The 12,960-nt window shown below is 42.5% G+C and overlaps 1 protein-coding gene across 4 annotated transcripts in view; it reads left to right on the top strand.

Annotated features, from left to right (window-relative positions):
- Nucleotides 1-12,960, top strand: part of pns (DENN domain containing pinstripe) — a 68,921-nt gene that overhangs the window by 15,304 nt on the left and 40,657 nt on the right. For 3 of the 4 annotated variants that reach the window (XM_075673624.1, XM_075673621.1, XM_075673623.1), the window contains exons 9-17: nt 1,222-1,388; nt 2,404-2,630; nt 3,347-3,532; nt 5,106-5,196; nt 5,625-5,784; nt 6,330-6,420; nt 8,702-8,746; nt 11,995-12,123; nt 12,743-12,895. In XM_075673624.1, coding sequence (XP_075529739.1) covers nt 1,222-1,388; nt 2,404-2,630; nt 3,347-3,532; nt 5,106-5,196; nt 5,625-5,784; nt 6,330-6,420; nt 8,702-8,746; nt 11,995-12,123; nt 12,743-12,895 — 1,249 coding nt within the window. The remainder of the gene's footprint in view (nt 1-1,221; nt 1,389-2,403; nt 2,631-3,346; nt 3,533-5,105; nt 5,197-5,624; nt 5,785-6,329; nt 6,421-8,701; nt 8,747-11,994; nt 12,124-12,742; nt 12,896-12,960) is intronic. The other variant, XM_075673622.1, reaches the window with a different exon arrangement.

Raw genomic sequence — 12,960 nt, 5'->3', positions numbered from 1 at the left:
ACATTAAACTGATTCATGTCAGTACCTCGTCCTTCCGATGTCAGGGTGTGCTTAGCCCCTTCAGTCACGGTGTACAGATTTGTTGATGCGACTTATTTTTGCCATTACTGTGCAGTGGTTGCAAGGAATAGACAACAAACATTAACCTTTAAGTAAATTGAACATTCTGCTTTATTACGGTACACCCATTTCACTTCTGAGTGAAATTTATCGCTTCAGACAACCGCTTTGGTGAAGGCGCTAGTGTGTTTGATGGGATGTTCGAAGTTGGGTGTTTCAGTAGTAATTACGAAAGATTTCTTGTGTAATTCAAGTGGGTGATCAAATTCTTTTAATGAAGAAATGTAGCATGACTGACTGTACAATAAATGACTAATTACTACGCAATTATGATGGGTCACTATAAAATGCACAGAGTCATTCTCCCACCTTGACTTGCTTTCTAAGGTGTCTGCAGCACATCAGCGTAAAGGTATGTAAATTTCACACATTTATCAACAGTCTATCGTAATTCAGGACTGAAGGGGTTAACAAAGTGGTTTTACTGCAACAGCAATTACGAGCTCGAAACTGGGTTTGTAGTGTCCGTGTCTGTGTCCATGCATCCAGCTCTGTTATGCTGCAGCATTCATAGTTGCACTCTGATCCGTGCATTGTTTGTTTAATGTAGCATACGAGTACCACAGACAGCATTTTAATATGACAGCGTTTAATTAAGCCATCACACCTCTGTTGTCTTGTCATCGTCACCACGTCACTGTTGTTATTTTCGTCATTCATGTAGCATTATTTTATGCCATTGTCACGCCACTTTCATGGTCATGCCATCGTACTGTCATAATCGTGTTGCCACTACAGTTGTTGCATATTCATTGCTGTATGCACACAGGGGCATTTGCATCACATTCCAAGAATTTTACACCTAGGTTGGGGGAGGGAGGGTCGGGTGAGAGTCGGAGTAGTAACTGCTGTTGCTAATAAATGAATTCTAAGCCTGTACGATTGCCAAACTCTGCTGCCGTTTTTTTTTTTTTTCTCTCTCCAAGAGCCTGATCGATGATGCAGACCCAGAGGTGTAGTGTTGCTGTGAAATGTTAAGTGCAAAGTTCAAAAAAGAATTAAGCACCAGATCTTGTTCTAAATATTGCTAGAACAAAAACACAGGTCACCGTACGCCGCCATCTTGTTTCACTCTCCCACCTTTCTTTCTTCCATTCGCAGGCCGTTCCCTCGTCGGAAACACTCCTGGAGCCTGGAGAGTGGTGACTCGGGAGTAAGCAGCACGGTTAGCAGCGCGCGAAGCTCCTTCACAAGCCTGGGCACACCGTCGCCTCTCTTGCAGCACAGTGAGGCGTTCCAGCGCATCACGGCTGTCGCCAAAAGAGCCGGTCAGTTGCAGCTGCTTTCCATGGCAAGAGGTTACCTATCCTAGGCTGCGTTCAAATACTCGCTGTAGACAGCTAAATAGACAGCTAAACAGACAGTGGCCTTCTCAGCGCTTTGCTGTCCGCACCTGTACCCATTGATAACCCACTATCAATAATTTCAACTTCAAATTTGGTCGCACTTGGCGAGCTTTTGGATAGCTAGCCCTACTAAGCGCTGAAAAAAGAAAATGTTTTTCTAGTTTCACTTTTGTGTTTCTCTTTTGCACCGCAGGGAAAATTTTAAAGCGCCATTTAGTAACCTTTTAGTCGGACGTGATGAGCTCTCGTGGTGTCTGACATGGCGTCGATGTTGCACGCAGCTACCCTTTGGAAACAGTGAATTTTGACGGATTTCGATGAGTCTGCATCACAATTTTTTTATGGTAGTAGCAGCAGAGACTCTAAAGAGGATTTTGATTCATTGTGTAGTGGTAAATGCGTAAAAGCAGCTTTTACGCATTTGCTGTAGCAGTAAAAAGCATTTGCTGTAGCAGTAAAAAAATCTTTACTACACTACTCGAAAACTGTGTATTTTCCCGCGGACAGGAAAGTGTTTAGTCTCCTATTCGGACAAAGCCGACAAAAGAGACTAGCTTCACGAAAACAGCACTGAAAGTCAAAAACGATGTAGGCTACTTTGCTACCAAACGAAATTCCGGCCGAGCAGAAGGCTTGGTAACTCAATGGGGAGGTTGCCTCCTCACTGGAAAACATAGTCGTCATCTTGTGAGACCAATGCAGTGATGCTAGCTGTATGACAGTTGGCTGTTGGCATTGCTGAGAATCCAGCTTTATGCGTATGTGATTGCAACACTCAAGCGATCTTCAGGCTGATTTTGTTATAGAAAAGGTGCGCATTAGGTGTAGGTAAACGCGGTAGTAGGAATCAAGTAAATGTGATACTCTTGTTGACATATTTTTCTTTCACTCGTTTATTGTGCAAGGTTGCAATTCCGCCTCACTTCTTTTTCACCAGGTGTGATGAACTCCCTGGAAGACCTGCGGCGTCCTCGTTGCCAAGACAACAGTGAGGGCAAGCTCAGCCTTCTTCGGCAGCCGCAGCAGCACAGCTTGGCTGTCGCGGCAGAAAGACATCCGCAGTTGGAGGAGCTACGGCTCAACAATGCCGTGCGCGAGATCTTCTTCAACCGCTTCCTGCACATGTTCCGCTCCTACGACCACTTCGTCATACAGCCCAACCAGGTGCGGCCGGGGGGCCATATGGGGGCTCTCCTTCGAGGTCTTGACTCTAAAGCTTTTCTTTCGAGGAACCCGTATGGGTTTCCTTTGTAGCAATTGCTACGAAACGGGTGGATGTCTGGTTTTCCCTTTATCAATAGGTTAATTTGGTACCGTGTAAAGCTTTATCTCTCAAGCTCACCATTCAATTTACATGGGGTACACAAGTGCGAGCTTGTTAGGCCACCAATTAATTGATTTGTATTAAATATTTTCCATTTAGGAAAGCAAAAAGTTTCAGCACATGCTTCATTGACTCTGCTACAACAAGCAGGCTCCAGTTTCGATTTAGATGCTGAGACTTGGTACATTGCATGATAGCAACAACAGGCTAGAAGGGGGAAGGGAGGGTTGGGGCAATGTGGAATGGCTGATGCAGAAATGTGCCACTTCCTTTGGTCAGCAGCCTGAGGCATCTCTTGTCATCATTGTGCTTCAGACATTGACTGCTATCATTCTGTTTTGTTTTGTTTTTTTCTTGTTTCTTCCCCTTCGAATGTTTATAAGCCACCTTTAACGACAGGAACTGTTCAGCTCACAGCCATTGCATTGTCTTGTGTCCTCTTTTTTTTTGTCCTCTTTGTAGCAGTTTGCTCCCAAGACATCTACCAGCTAGCTCACCTTGTCACATTATTGCTCTCTTGTCAACTTCTGTCTCACCTTCATTTCTGACACTGCAGAAGGACATGGAGCAGTGGCTGGCATCGCGGGACACAGTGCACAACTTCGACAAGACGACATTCCTGTCCGACCAGCCCGAGCCGCACCTACCCTTCCTGTCGCGCTTCATTGAGACGCAGATGTTTGCCAGCTTCATCGACAGCAAGATCCTCTCACTCTGGGAAGAGCCCGACCCGTGCCTAAAGGTCAGTGAACTTAATGGCGGCTGGTCATGTGGTCTGTGGCATCCTTTTCAGTCCTGTGCTTGAGCAACGGTTAGAGCGTGTTCAGTGTGTGCTCTCAGCTGGTCAACCGCATGTCCAGTTTGCCCGTATGGTCTTGTGGTCCAGCTAAGCCATTCTAAATACAGTCACTGATGGATTAGTGGGACACCGATAATTTGTGTATCCTTGATTGTTAGGACAGCTCTGTGGCACCCACCGCTCACCTCATCGACGTAATGTGTGAAGACGACCATAATTTCGAACTTCTTACAGACCGCCATTCGAAAATTCGGGCTCGGCCTGCACGACCGCATGCTAGTTCATTCCCTCTAATGAACAGAAAGAACATTGCTCTAGTTTAATGGGATTTGCTGGCACCTGCTTGAAATGGAAAGTAGTGAAGCCTATTCAGTCTAGTAGTCGCTCACCGGGCCCACACTATGAGACAAGGCTAGCAAAGCCACTAAGTTATCAAGGCTGCATTTGCATATTTGTCGTATGTATCCCACTCCTGCGCTTCCAGCATTTGCTCCTTTAAATATTCCTTTACATTGTCTGCTGTTTTGAATTTTTGTTTGTGTTCAGAATCGTCAAGCAGCACCGTGACGTGGCACCAACGTCATCCTCAATGTGTGCGCTAATGAGGGCAGTGATAAAGCAAAGGAAGTGCTGGACAATGTCTGCTGGGAAGAAATGTGCTATCATTCACGTGCCGGAACATGGTCGACTTTTTTCCAAGTTGCCAGGATTGCCTGCATAGACGCTGCATTGATCTATCTGTAGTGACAGTGTCACGGTGGTTGAAATACAGATTGACCAGATTGCATGCCTGTGTGTGTGTCTGGTGCAATGCATTGACAAGCTTTTCTCACAACTCGTGAGATAAAGAGGCTTCCTTTTTCGGGAATCAGTCAGTTCGGAGTACTGATGTATTCCTTTAGGTGGTCCCCACAGAGTCCGAATTATTGGTCAGCAACAGTGCAGATGCAGTGGTGCAGTGTGAATAAGGACAGAAAAACATACAAGACGTACATGCTAAGCAAAAATTTTGCATACATAACTTCCACTACAGGCATCACTTTTTAACTGAGTTTAAATTCAAGTGGGTGTTGGCACTTGTGTACATTATGTGTGTCTTTTTGTCCTTGCCTAATTCACACCATAGCCTCCATGTCAAGCATTTATATTAAGCATCTGTATCAAGCTTGTACAGTAGGTGTCAAAAGTGTATGGGCCACGATATCGTGGAAAATATTCAAATCCTGAGCTGTATGTGACTTTAGCCAGTAAAATTGTGCACCACTATATTACATTAGCACAGGCAGAAAATCTAATACCATGCAGTGTGCCCAGGTTGTGCAAATAGTTTTTTCTGAGGTCTTATAGTTGATGAACATTTGTCACCAATGATCAGAGTACGATTACCCATTCAGAATGCCTCTAGCAGATGCATCCTGACAGAGTTGTGATGTCTTATTATTAGTTGTGTTGACACATCCAGTGCTTCCCTGTTATAAATATCAGTGTTTCTTAACATGTCTCTTCTGCATTCCAGATTTTCGACAACCGGATAAAACTGCTTCGCAACCATTCCACTGAGCCCATCATCAATCGCTACGAACGCTGCACCGTGTACAAAGAAACAGGTAAGCATTCCTCATTGTGCTGCTGATTCAAGCACTGTTAGAACTGGGTAAACATGGCAATCTCTCTTCCTCATGGTTAACTGGAGTGCTGTTTTCAGCTGATGACTTCAGGATTAACATCACTTCCATGTGATTTCTTGTGGCTGTGCGTTGGACATGTTGGCATCTAGGGGCGACAGCATTCCTGGCATTCACCAGGACAGCATTCTTGGCACTCTGCGAGGGATACTGTCACTCGTAGATGTTGGTGCATCTGGTGCTGAGTGGCAAGACGTATCGGAAGTGATAGTATCCCCGAAAGTCACCGACTAAGAGCACTGCCCCTGTACCGTCCTTTGGGTGAATTGCTGTGCGGCAGCTCGCCGTAGGCATTAAGGGTTTGGTTTGAAGGCCTCTTCTGGAGTGCAGCATTTGCCAAACTTGCACAGAACTGTCCATCGAGGGCCGGCTGTCGGCCCCGGATTTGGTGGCCCCGGTGCCGAAGATAGTCGACCCCACGGTGGACCTCCCGGGACGCCGGAATCACAGGCCGGGAGTCTTTCCTCAGCTGGAGTCTGCCGTGCTGAACCGTGAGCCAGCACAGTCCAAGTAGGTTGATTGTAGCTGTATTGAGCTGCTGCATTTCTTTAGTGAGGCGTAGAATGCAAAAAACTTCTGTGTACCTAGATGCAGGCCAGGATGCTGAAATTGATCTGTAGCTTTCGTGCACAACATAGGACGTTTTTTTCCTTTGTTTTGCTAGAATATTATTTTATAAAAACTTCAAATTGAACTGTAGATTGCCTGATAAAATTGAATGACTCTGGGACTATGACGTGAGAAATGTTGAAGAAACTGAGGGACTTGGCTTTTTTATCATAACAACCACATGATGCCAGCATAAAGCCAGCCAACTTCTGTTTGTATCATGTGTCTTGGACTTTGGGGAAAGAAAGGTAACTGAAACGTAATATTTACTCTAATGTTGTTTCATTACATTTTCTCATAAAAAAGCGACACATTTCTCTTGTGTGAATTTTTTAAGAGCATTCCTTTTTGTCGTGCACATTTGCAAAATGCTAAATAACTTTTCTCGCCGAACCATTGTACCTCCTGGTGACACTTCTTTCTTTTCCTGTCCGTGGCTGTTGCAGGGTCAAAAAACGGGCGCACGCCCAGTTTCGAAGGAAAGACCGCTCCATCCAGCAAGCTGAGCACTTGAAGCTCACTGCGGAGCAAAGAGAGGTCAGTGGGGTGTTGTGCTGGAGAAAAAGGAAAAAGGAACTGTACAATAACCTGGCAGTGTTTCCAGAAGCCAGCAGCAGCAATTGTTGGCGCAGTTTCATCACCTACTGGGCTACTGCATTCACATTTTGCGTTTTCAACATTTTTGTTTCTCAATCAGGTTACTTTGCTTGTTCACATTTTGTGTTTTGGATTACTACAGTACGTATCTGACATCAAGAGGAAGGGTGCGCTATTCTGGAGGCCGTCGAATTCCAGCCCATTGTCAAATTCCATTTTTGTCTTCAAATTTTCATTCGAGCTAATCAGAGGGGGTTATCTGCCCTGTGAGCCAATTAGGGCTTGCAACATGGTGGAGTTTGACAATTTCCAGAATAGCATCCAAAAAGACAGTAGATTAGAGAGCAAGTAGGATTAGCAACAAAAAAATGGACTTCAGCGGGCCATGTAATGCATATGACAGATAACTGATTGCCTGTGAGAGTAAAATAATTGGTGCCAAGGGAAGTGTTGTCGAGACCCGCCGTGGTTGCTCAGTGGCTATGGTGTTGGGCTGCTGAGCACGAGGTCGCGGGATCGAATCCCGGCCACGGCGGCCGCATTTCGATGGGGGCGAAATGCGAAAACACCCGTGTGCTTAGATTTAGGTGCACGTTAAAAAACCCCAGGTGGTCAAAATTTCCGGAGTCCTCCACTACGGCGTGCCTCATAATCAGAAAGTGGTTTTGGCACGTAAAACCCCAAATATTATTATTATTATTAGTGTTGTCGAGGTCAAAGGTTAGGTGGGGTGAGATTAGGAAATTTTTAGGCATAAGTAGGAGTCAGCTGACACAAAACAAAGGTAAATGAGACCTTTGTTTTGCAGTGGTCAAAAATAAGGCTGCCGATGATGGCACATCTGATTCCTTCAGCACCAGCGGTGGTGCTGAAGGAATCAGCACCACTGCTGGTGCACCGCTTCAGCACCACCAGCGGTGGTGCTGAAGGAACCCTTTGCGATCATGTGTCAAGGCTGCTACCGACACGTTGAAATATCGGTTGTGGTCATAAGACGCGCATACAGGTTTCTTCTTGCTATTTGTTGCAGATCCCCTCGAGAACTTTTTCCAACAGTTGATAATTGCACTTACCAGTATATCTGAATATGAGGGCAGCACTTTTTTTGTTGTACGCTTGACAGAATTTGTGCATGCATTTCATGGCATAAAGCCCCGAGAGGCTGTCAGTGTGCATTTTATGGAAGTAAAGAACTCGTGTGAGTTCAGTGAATCTGCATTTGATGTTAATGTTGAGGACGAACACATTCTGCTTTCAGACCAGCAGTAAACGTCCTAAGGTAAGAGCACTGAAAAAGAGTGCAATAATGAGAGGGTGCTAAAGAAAACAGCTTTTGTCAGGATCAATCACAGGGTGATGCCGCTGGCTGGAGACTGTACGCTATACTTTAACCACAGGCACAAAAAAAATTTTCGGAAGTAAATCTTAGTACTAGGCATTTGTTCACACTGGTGCTCTTTCTGCACAAAACACTACATGGTGTGCAACTGGAGCGACCGCTGAGTGGGCAGTTGCTCATGACCGCAAAGGGTTAACTGTTCATTGGGGTGGGAGATACTATGGTGTGGAGGTGTGGCTCTGAACCATGAATAATCTTAGAACCTTCATGGATCTACTCATTTTCAGATTATTCTTAAAGTAACTTGCAGAGATTTCATTTTTAAACTTAATCTTCTACTTCCTGAAGGTGTATTTATATTACATTTCTCGACTATCCTAGAAGATTGTTTAGAGGCTTATAGATGAATTAATGAAAGAACATATCAAATTGCATGTTAAGCCACACAAAAGATGGCTGACTACACCAGACATTTTTTCCCTGTCGTTCTAGGCAGGAATAAAGAAAACGTGACAGAACTAAATACGTAGAAGGTGTTTTCAATAAAAATAGCAGGTATAACAATAAAAGATTTCAATAGCTGTTATAACAATAAGACATGAACCAAAAATTAAGCGCGATGATAAACCTAAAAGCGTTACAAACAAAGGATTTATTTTAGGTTTTCAGGTCTTCTTTATTATTGGTTAAAGGGGTGGTGTATGAGACAATAGCTTTTTGTATATTTTTCCGAACTTCATTTTTTGCTTGAATATGCTAGTTTGCTTGGTTCCTTTTCTTTTCAATATGTTTTTGTTTATCCTTGCATGATAATATGTGTGTGCTCTCCTTTTTTTCGTTTGCATTCTACCTTTTTTTCTCTTTTTTTTCTTGTCTTTTTAGTCTGCCTGTGTTGGCACGAAATCAAAGCATGCTCAGTTGTGGCAAGTGAGTACAACCTTGATGCAACTCTGTGTTAACGCTTTGTGTTGCCTCGCACATTGTAATGCCGTGAAGTGTTCTGTCACATTCTTCATGCGTTTGCTGCTTTTTAAAGTGGGCACATGGCCACTTTTACCTCTGTTGTAAATGCTTGCTGTAAAACTGTTCTTTGTTTTTGTTAAAACTGTTTGGTTGTTTTCATCTGATGTTGTTGCAAAGCTCTTAGGATGCAGCATAAAACTTGAGGAACTTGTAAGCGAAGCCTCAAAGTTGCCGAGGCTTAGTTTAAGAAAAAGGAATATCAAGCTGCTCTCATGTCTGTTGGTAATGTGTGGCTGTAGTTCTTAGTTATTTTCATCTGATAGTGGTTCTTGTGAAGCCTATTTGAATATAATTTTAAACGGTGAAACCTGAAACTGAAACTTTAAAGTTTTGGCGCTTTGTTTTATCCAGTACATTAAGGGTTACTTTTTCTATTATTTTTGTCTGGTACTGGTTGCAAAGCCATTCAGATGTACTTTCATACTTGGGAAACTTTTAACTGAAAAGCTTCAATACTTCAAGCCATTATATCTTTTTATACTTTAAACAGTTTCATTTTGATATGCCAAAATGTTACTCATGATCGAACAGTTTGTCATCCCCTGGTAATGCAGCTACAGAGCTATGGTAACTGACAGGATGTTTGAAAACGAGATCAAGATCCCTAAAAGTAATTATCTAATGTCTTGACAGACAGCACGTGACTGCCCTGTAGTGCCATCATAAAAGTGTTTGTTGCACTCACATAAGTTTTTTTACTCATTTTCAGTAATAAAAACTCATGCTCCTAAGACATGATGATTGTGTGAGCTGCTTTTCAGATGAATGAGAATCCAGTAAATTGGTTTAATGCACCATTAATTGACTGTGTTGCATAGTATCGCAGTTTTCAGAGTAATTTGGATTTGAATTACTACAAAAATACAAGTTATAGTATGTTCCCAACTGTACTTGTGGTACTCACATCATCCTTCACTTTTTTGTAATACTTTACCAGGTTGCTATCGTCATGTTGTTCTTGGTAAGCTGCGGCAAATAATGTTAAGCTTTGCTTATATGTTGTAAACACAAACTCAATATCTTTCGCAATCAGCTGGCTTGACTATCTTATTGCTAAGGGCAAGTAGTTTAGCTGTGTCTAGATTATAGTGACATTAGCACTGACATTACTTTATCACAACGTCATCAAGAATGTTGCAAACATTTGTCAGAAGCAGTTTAAGATCTTGATGAATGTAAAAATGCACATCACTAAAGAAATGTTACACTTTCATGAGTGTACTTTTGTAACATACAGTTACCTTTGCTTTGCACACACTTTTTATGGCACCATGCATTGGTTTCTTTTCTATCAGTAATGTTCATGTTTGCATTTAAAAAAATAATGGTTACTGTTAGAAAGCATATATCACACTGAGAAAGGTGTCATTGTATATATGTAAGGATGTGAGCTCATTATATGTACACTGATTTAGGTGCATTTCAATTTTGAAGCAGGCATCATAATGTTCAAGAATGGGATTCCACTGTCGATCTACACATGTAGCACTTTTCACGTGTTGGCATGTTAACAAAACACTGTGCAAAGTGCTAAAGAACCCCATTCAAGTCAGTGTCATGGGACAGTACAGCTCAAGTTTTAAGAATAGAAAGCAATGCAAGAGTATTAATCGGTGTCATTGGGAAAAAGTACATTTCAGATGGTGTAAAAAGTACACCCTAAGAGGTGCACATTTACAATAGAAGCTTGTGCAGGAGTGATTAGCGGTCATGGAGTAATATTACACTTAAAAGAGTGGAACATATGCATTAGGTGTAGTATTGTTACATTCTGGGTGTAAAGTGCTGGTTTTGAGCATGGTTGTCAGTGTTAGTTGTTCATCCGAGTACATTTCAGTCTCATTGATCACCTTCCTCATTCTTGTGTTTTTCGGTTTGTGGTTTTAACACCCTTTTCTTTTTCTTGTGCGATTTTCCTGGTTTTCTGTTTTCCTCTTCCACAAATGCACCAAACAAAAGTACCAAGTGAGTTCAATGCACTCGCTACGTTTACACCCCGTTTCGTCTGCATGCTTTCAGGATACTTCTTGGTTTTTATTGAATCTTGTGCGGTGATCAGGGCGTTATATGGGTAGTATAGTGGTGGTGGCTTCTTGGCTTTAAAAAGAACATGTATGCTTCCTTTTTTCATTTTGTGGTGGTTTCTCAACTGTCTGGAAGTTCCTTTTAAAAAAAAACATGGTTCACTGTTACTGGTAAGCGGTTATAAAACACGGGTACAAAACTGTGTGTGTATCAGTCAGTAGAACAGTGTGTCTGTGGAGTTTGTCCTGTTCTGTGTATGTTTGGCATGCTTGGCATGTTTGGCATGTTTGCATTTGTTTTACCTGTTTGCCTATGTTGCTGTAGCATGACATCATTGTATAACCTTGCTGCTGAACGGTAGTGCTTGTGTCATGGTTACTAAAACCCTACTGACTCTGATCGGCACGTGCACGTCTTTGGGAATTAATAGGGCTTATTTTTTGACGCTAGGTCAGTGCTGCATATGTGCATTATGAAATCATCCTGTGCAGGTACTGTACTGCCAATTTTTGCAAAAAAACTCATTTTATGTTTGTAATTTTTTATGAGCACTGCTTAGAGTACTTCTAACTTCCCTAAACAAGCCATAGTGTCAAGAGGTTTCTTTCCTTATCATTTTTAAAGCATCAAGAGTATGCCCACTGCAAAGTTTTGAAATGTGCACAATTTAGTTTCACTTGTACAAACCTTTAGTTTGGTCATCCTCATGACTGTTTGAAGGAAAAATAAATTTTGCTTCGTTAATGCCCTCTTTCATCACTTGGTATGCTACGCTCTTAAGCCATAGTTATGTTAAGGTACTGGTTCTCTTTGTCCATCATTACATGCAGGGCATTAAGTACTAACCATTTGAAATGCAGTTGCAGTTAACAAACTAGCAGATCCATATCACTCACATTAGACATTAACAGTCACCATTAACGTAAACTTAGCCTTAGCTCTTCAGATAACATCTTTCTGCAGATTTATACCGCATCAATATGCCTGAGTGATCTTTATTAAAGCTTATGCCTTTGCTGCATAATGCAGGGTAACAAAATTTTGCATTGGGGCTGGGAATACTTTTGCAACACAACTGCTTCAGCAGCAGTCTAATGTATTTTTCTTCATCATCATTCGTCTAACAGAAGTACATCAACGAAGCCCGGACCAAGCACATGAAGCAGCCAAAATTCAGTGACACAGCATCAGCTGCAGTCATTGCACAGACAAATTGGCAATTTGTGGAGGCACTGCTCATGGAGTGTAAAACCAGGGTAAGTCATGTGGAAATGTGCAAAAATGTCTTTTATTGGTGTTAACCAGACATTGAAATAACTCAGCCTTTTTGTGGTGTTCATTTATATAAAAAGAAATCTCACTGCCTTCGACGTTAGACTAGTGAACTGCTTGCAGCAGTGGTCCATAGAGTAATGCAGTGCGTTGTTGAATAAATATGCCTAATGGCTCATAGGTGCCTTCAAGGTAATGAATAGGGTCACGTAATGTCTTCAAAAACCTACTGTTACTGAATGTCATATATGGTACATGGAAATGCCCACGAATGTGGTAATAAACTAAACTTCTTGCAAAGTGATACCTCTGTGCAAAACATGAGAGGTGACTAGCCAGTGGTTCAGGTGGAAGTATTATATACACCTGGCACACCTACTTATACAACACTCAGTATTGCAGGTTGTGCCTAAAGAATGTTCTTCCTAGTGTTTATCAGTTTGATTTCACCTACACTCATTCCTATGTAATAACGTGTCTGTTTCGCATCTGATATGTCTGGCACATCAGTACACGCCCATATTTATATGTGCATGTTTACATACATGTCTGGTACGTCAGCACGGTTTCTACAAGTGAAACTTGCCTTGCATCCCCATGCAGACCAAGCGGATGCTGGTCGAGAAGATGGGTATTGAGGCAGTTGAGCTGGGCCATGCCGAGGCTAGCATCACTGGCCTCGAGGAGAACACGCTACTGGCATCGTTCTGCGACCTGCTTGAACGCATCTGGTCACATGGCCTGCAGGCCAAACAGGTATGGAGTACCAAAGAAAAATTTCAATGTGTAATCCTAAGTTTGAATCAGTGGCATCAGTCGCT

The sequence above is a fragment of the Dermacentor variabilis genome, chromosome 11 (assembly GCF_050947875.1).
Source record: "Dermacentor variabilis isolate Ectoservices chromosome 11, ASM5094787v1, whole genome shotgun sequence".
Taxonomy (NCBI): domain Eukaryota; kingdom Metazoa; phylum Arthropoda; class Arachnida; order Ixodida; family Ixodidae; genus Dermacentor; species Dermacentor variabilis.
This window is presented reverse-complemented; position numbering and strand designations above follow the sequence as displayed.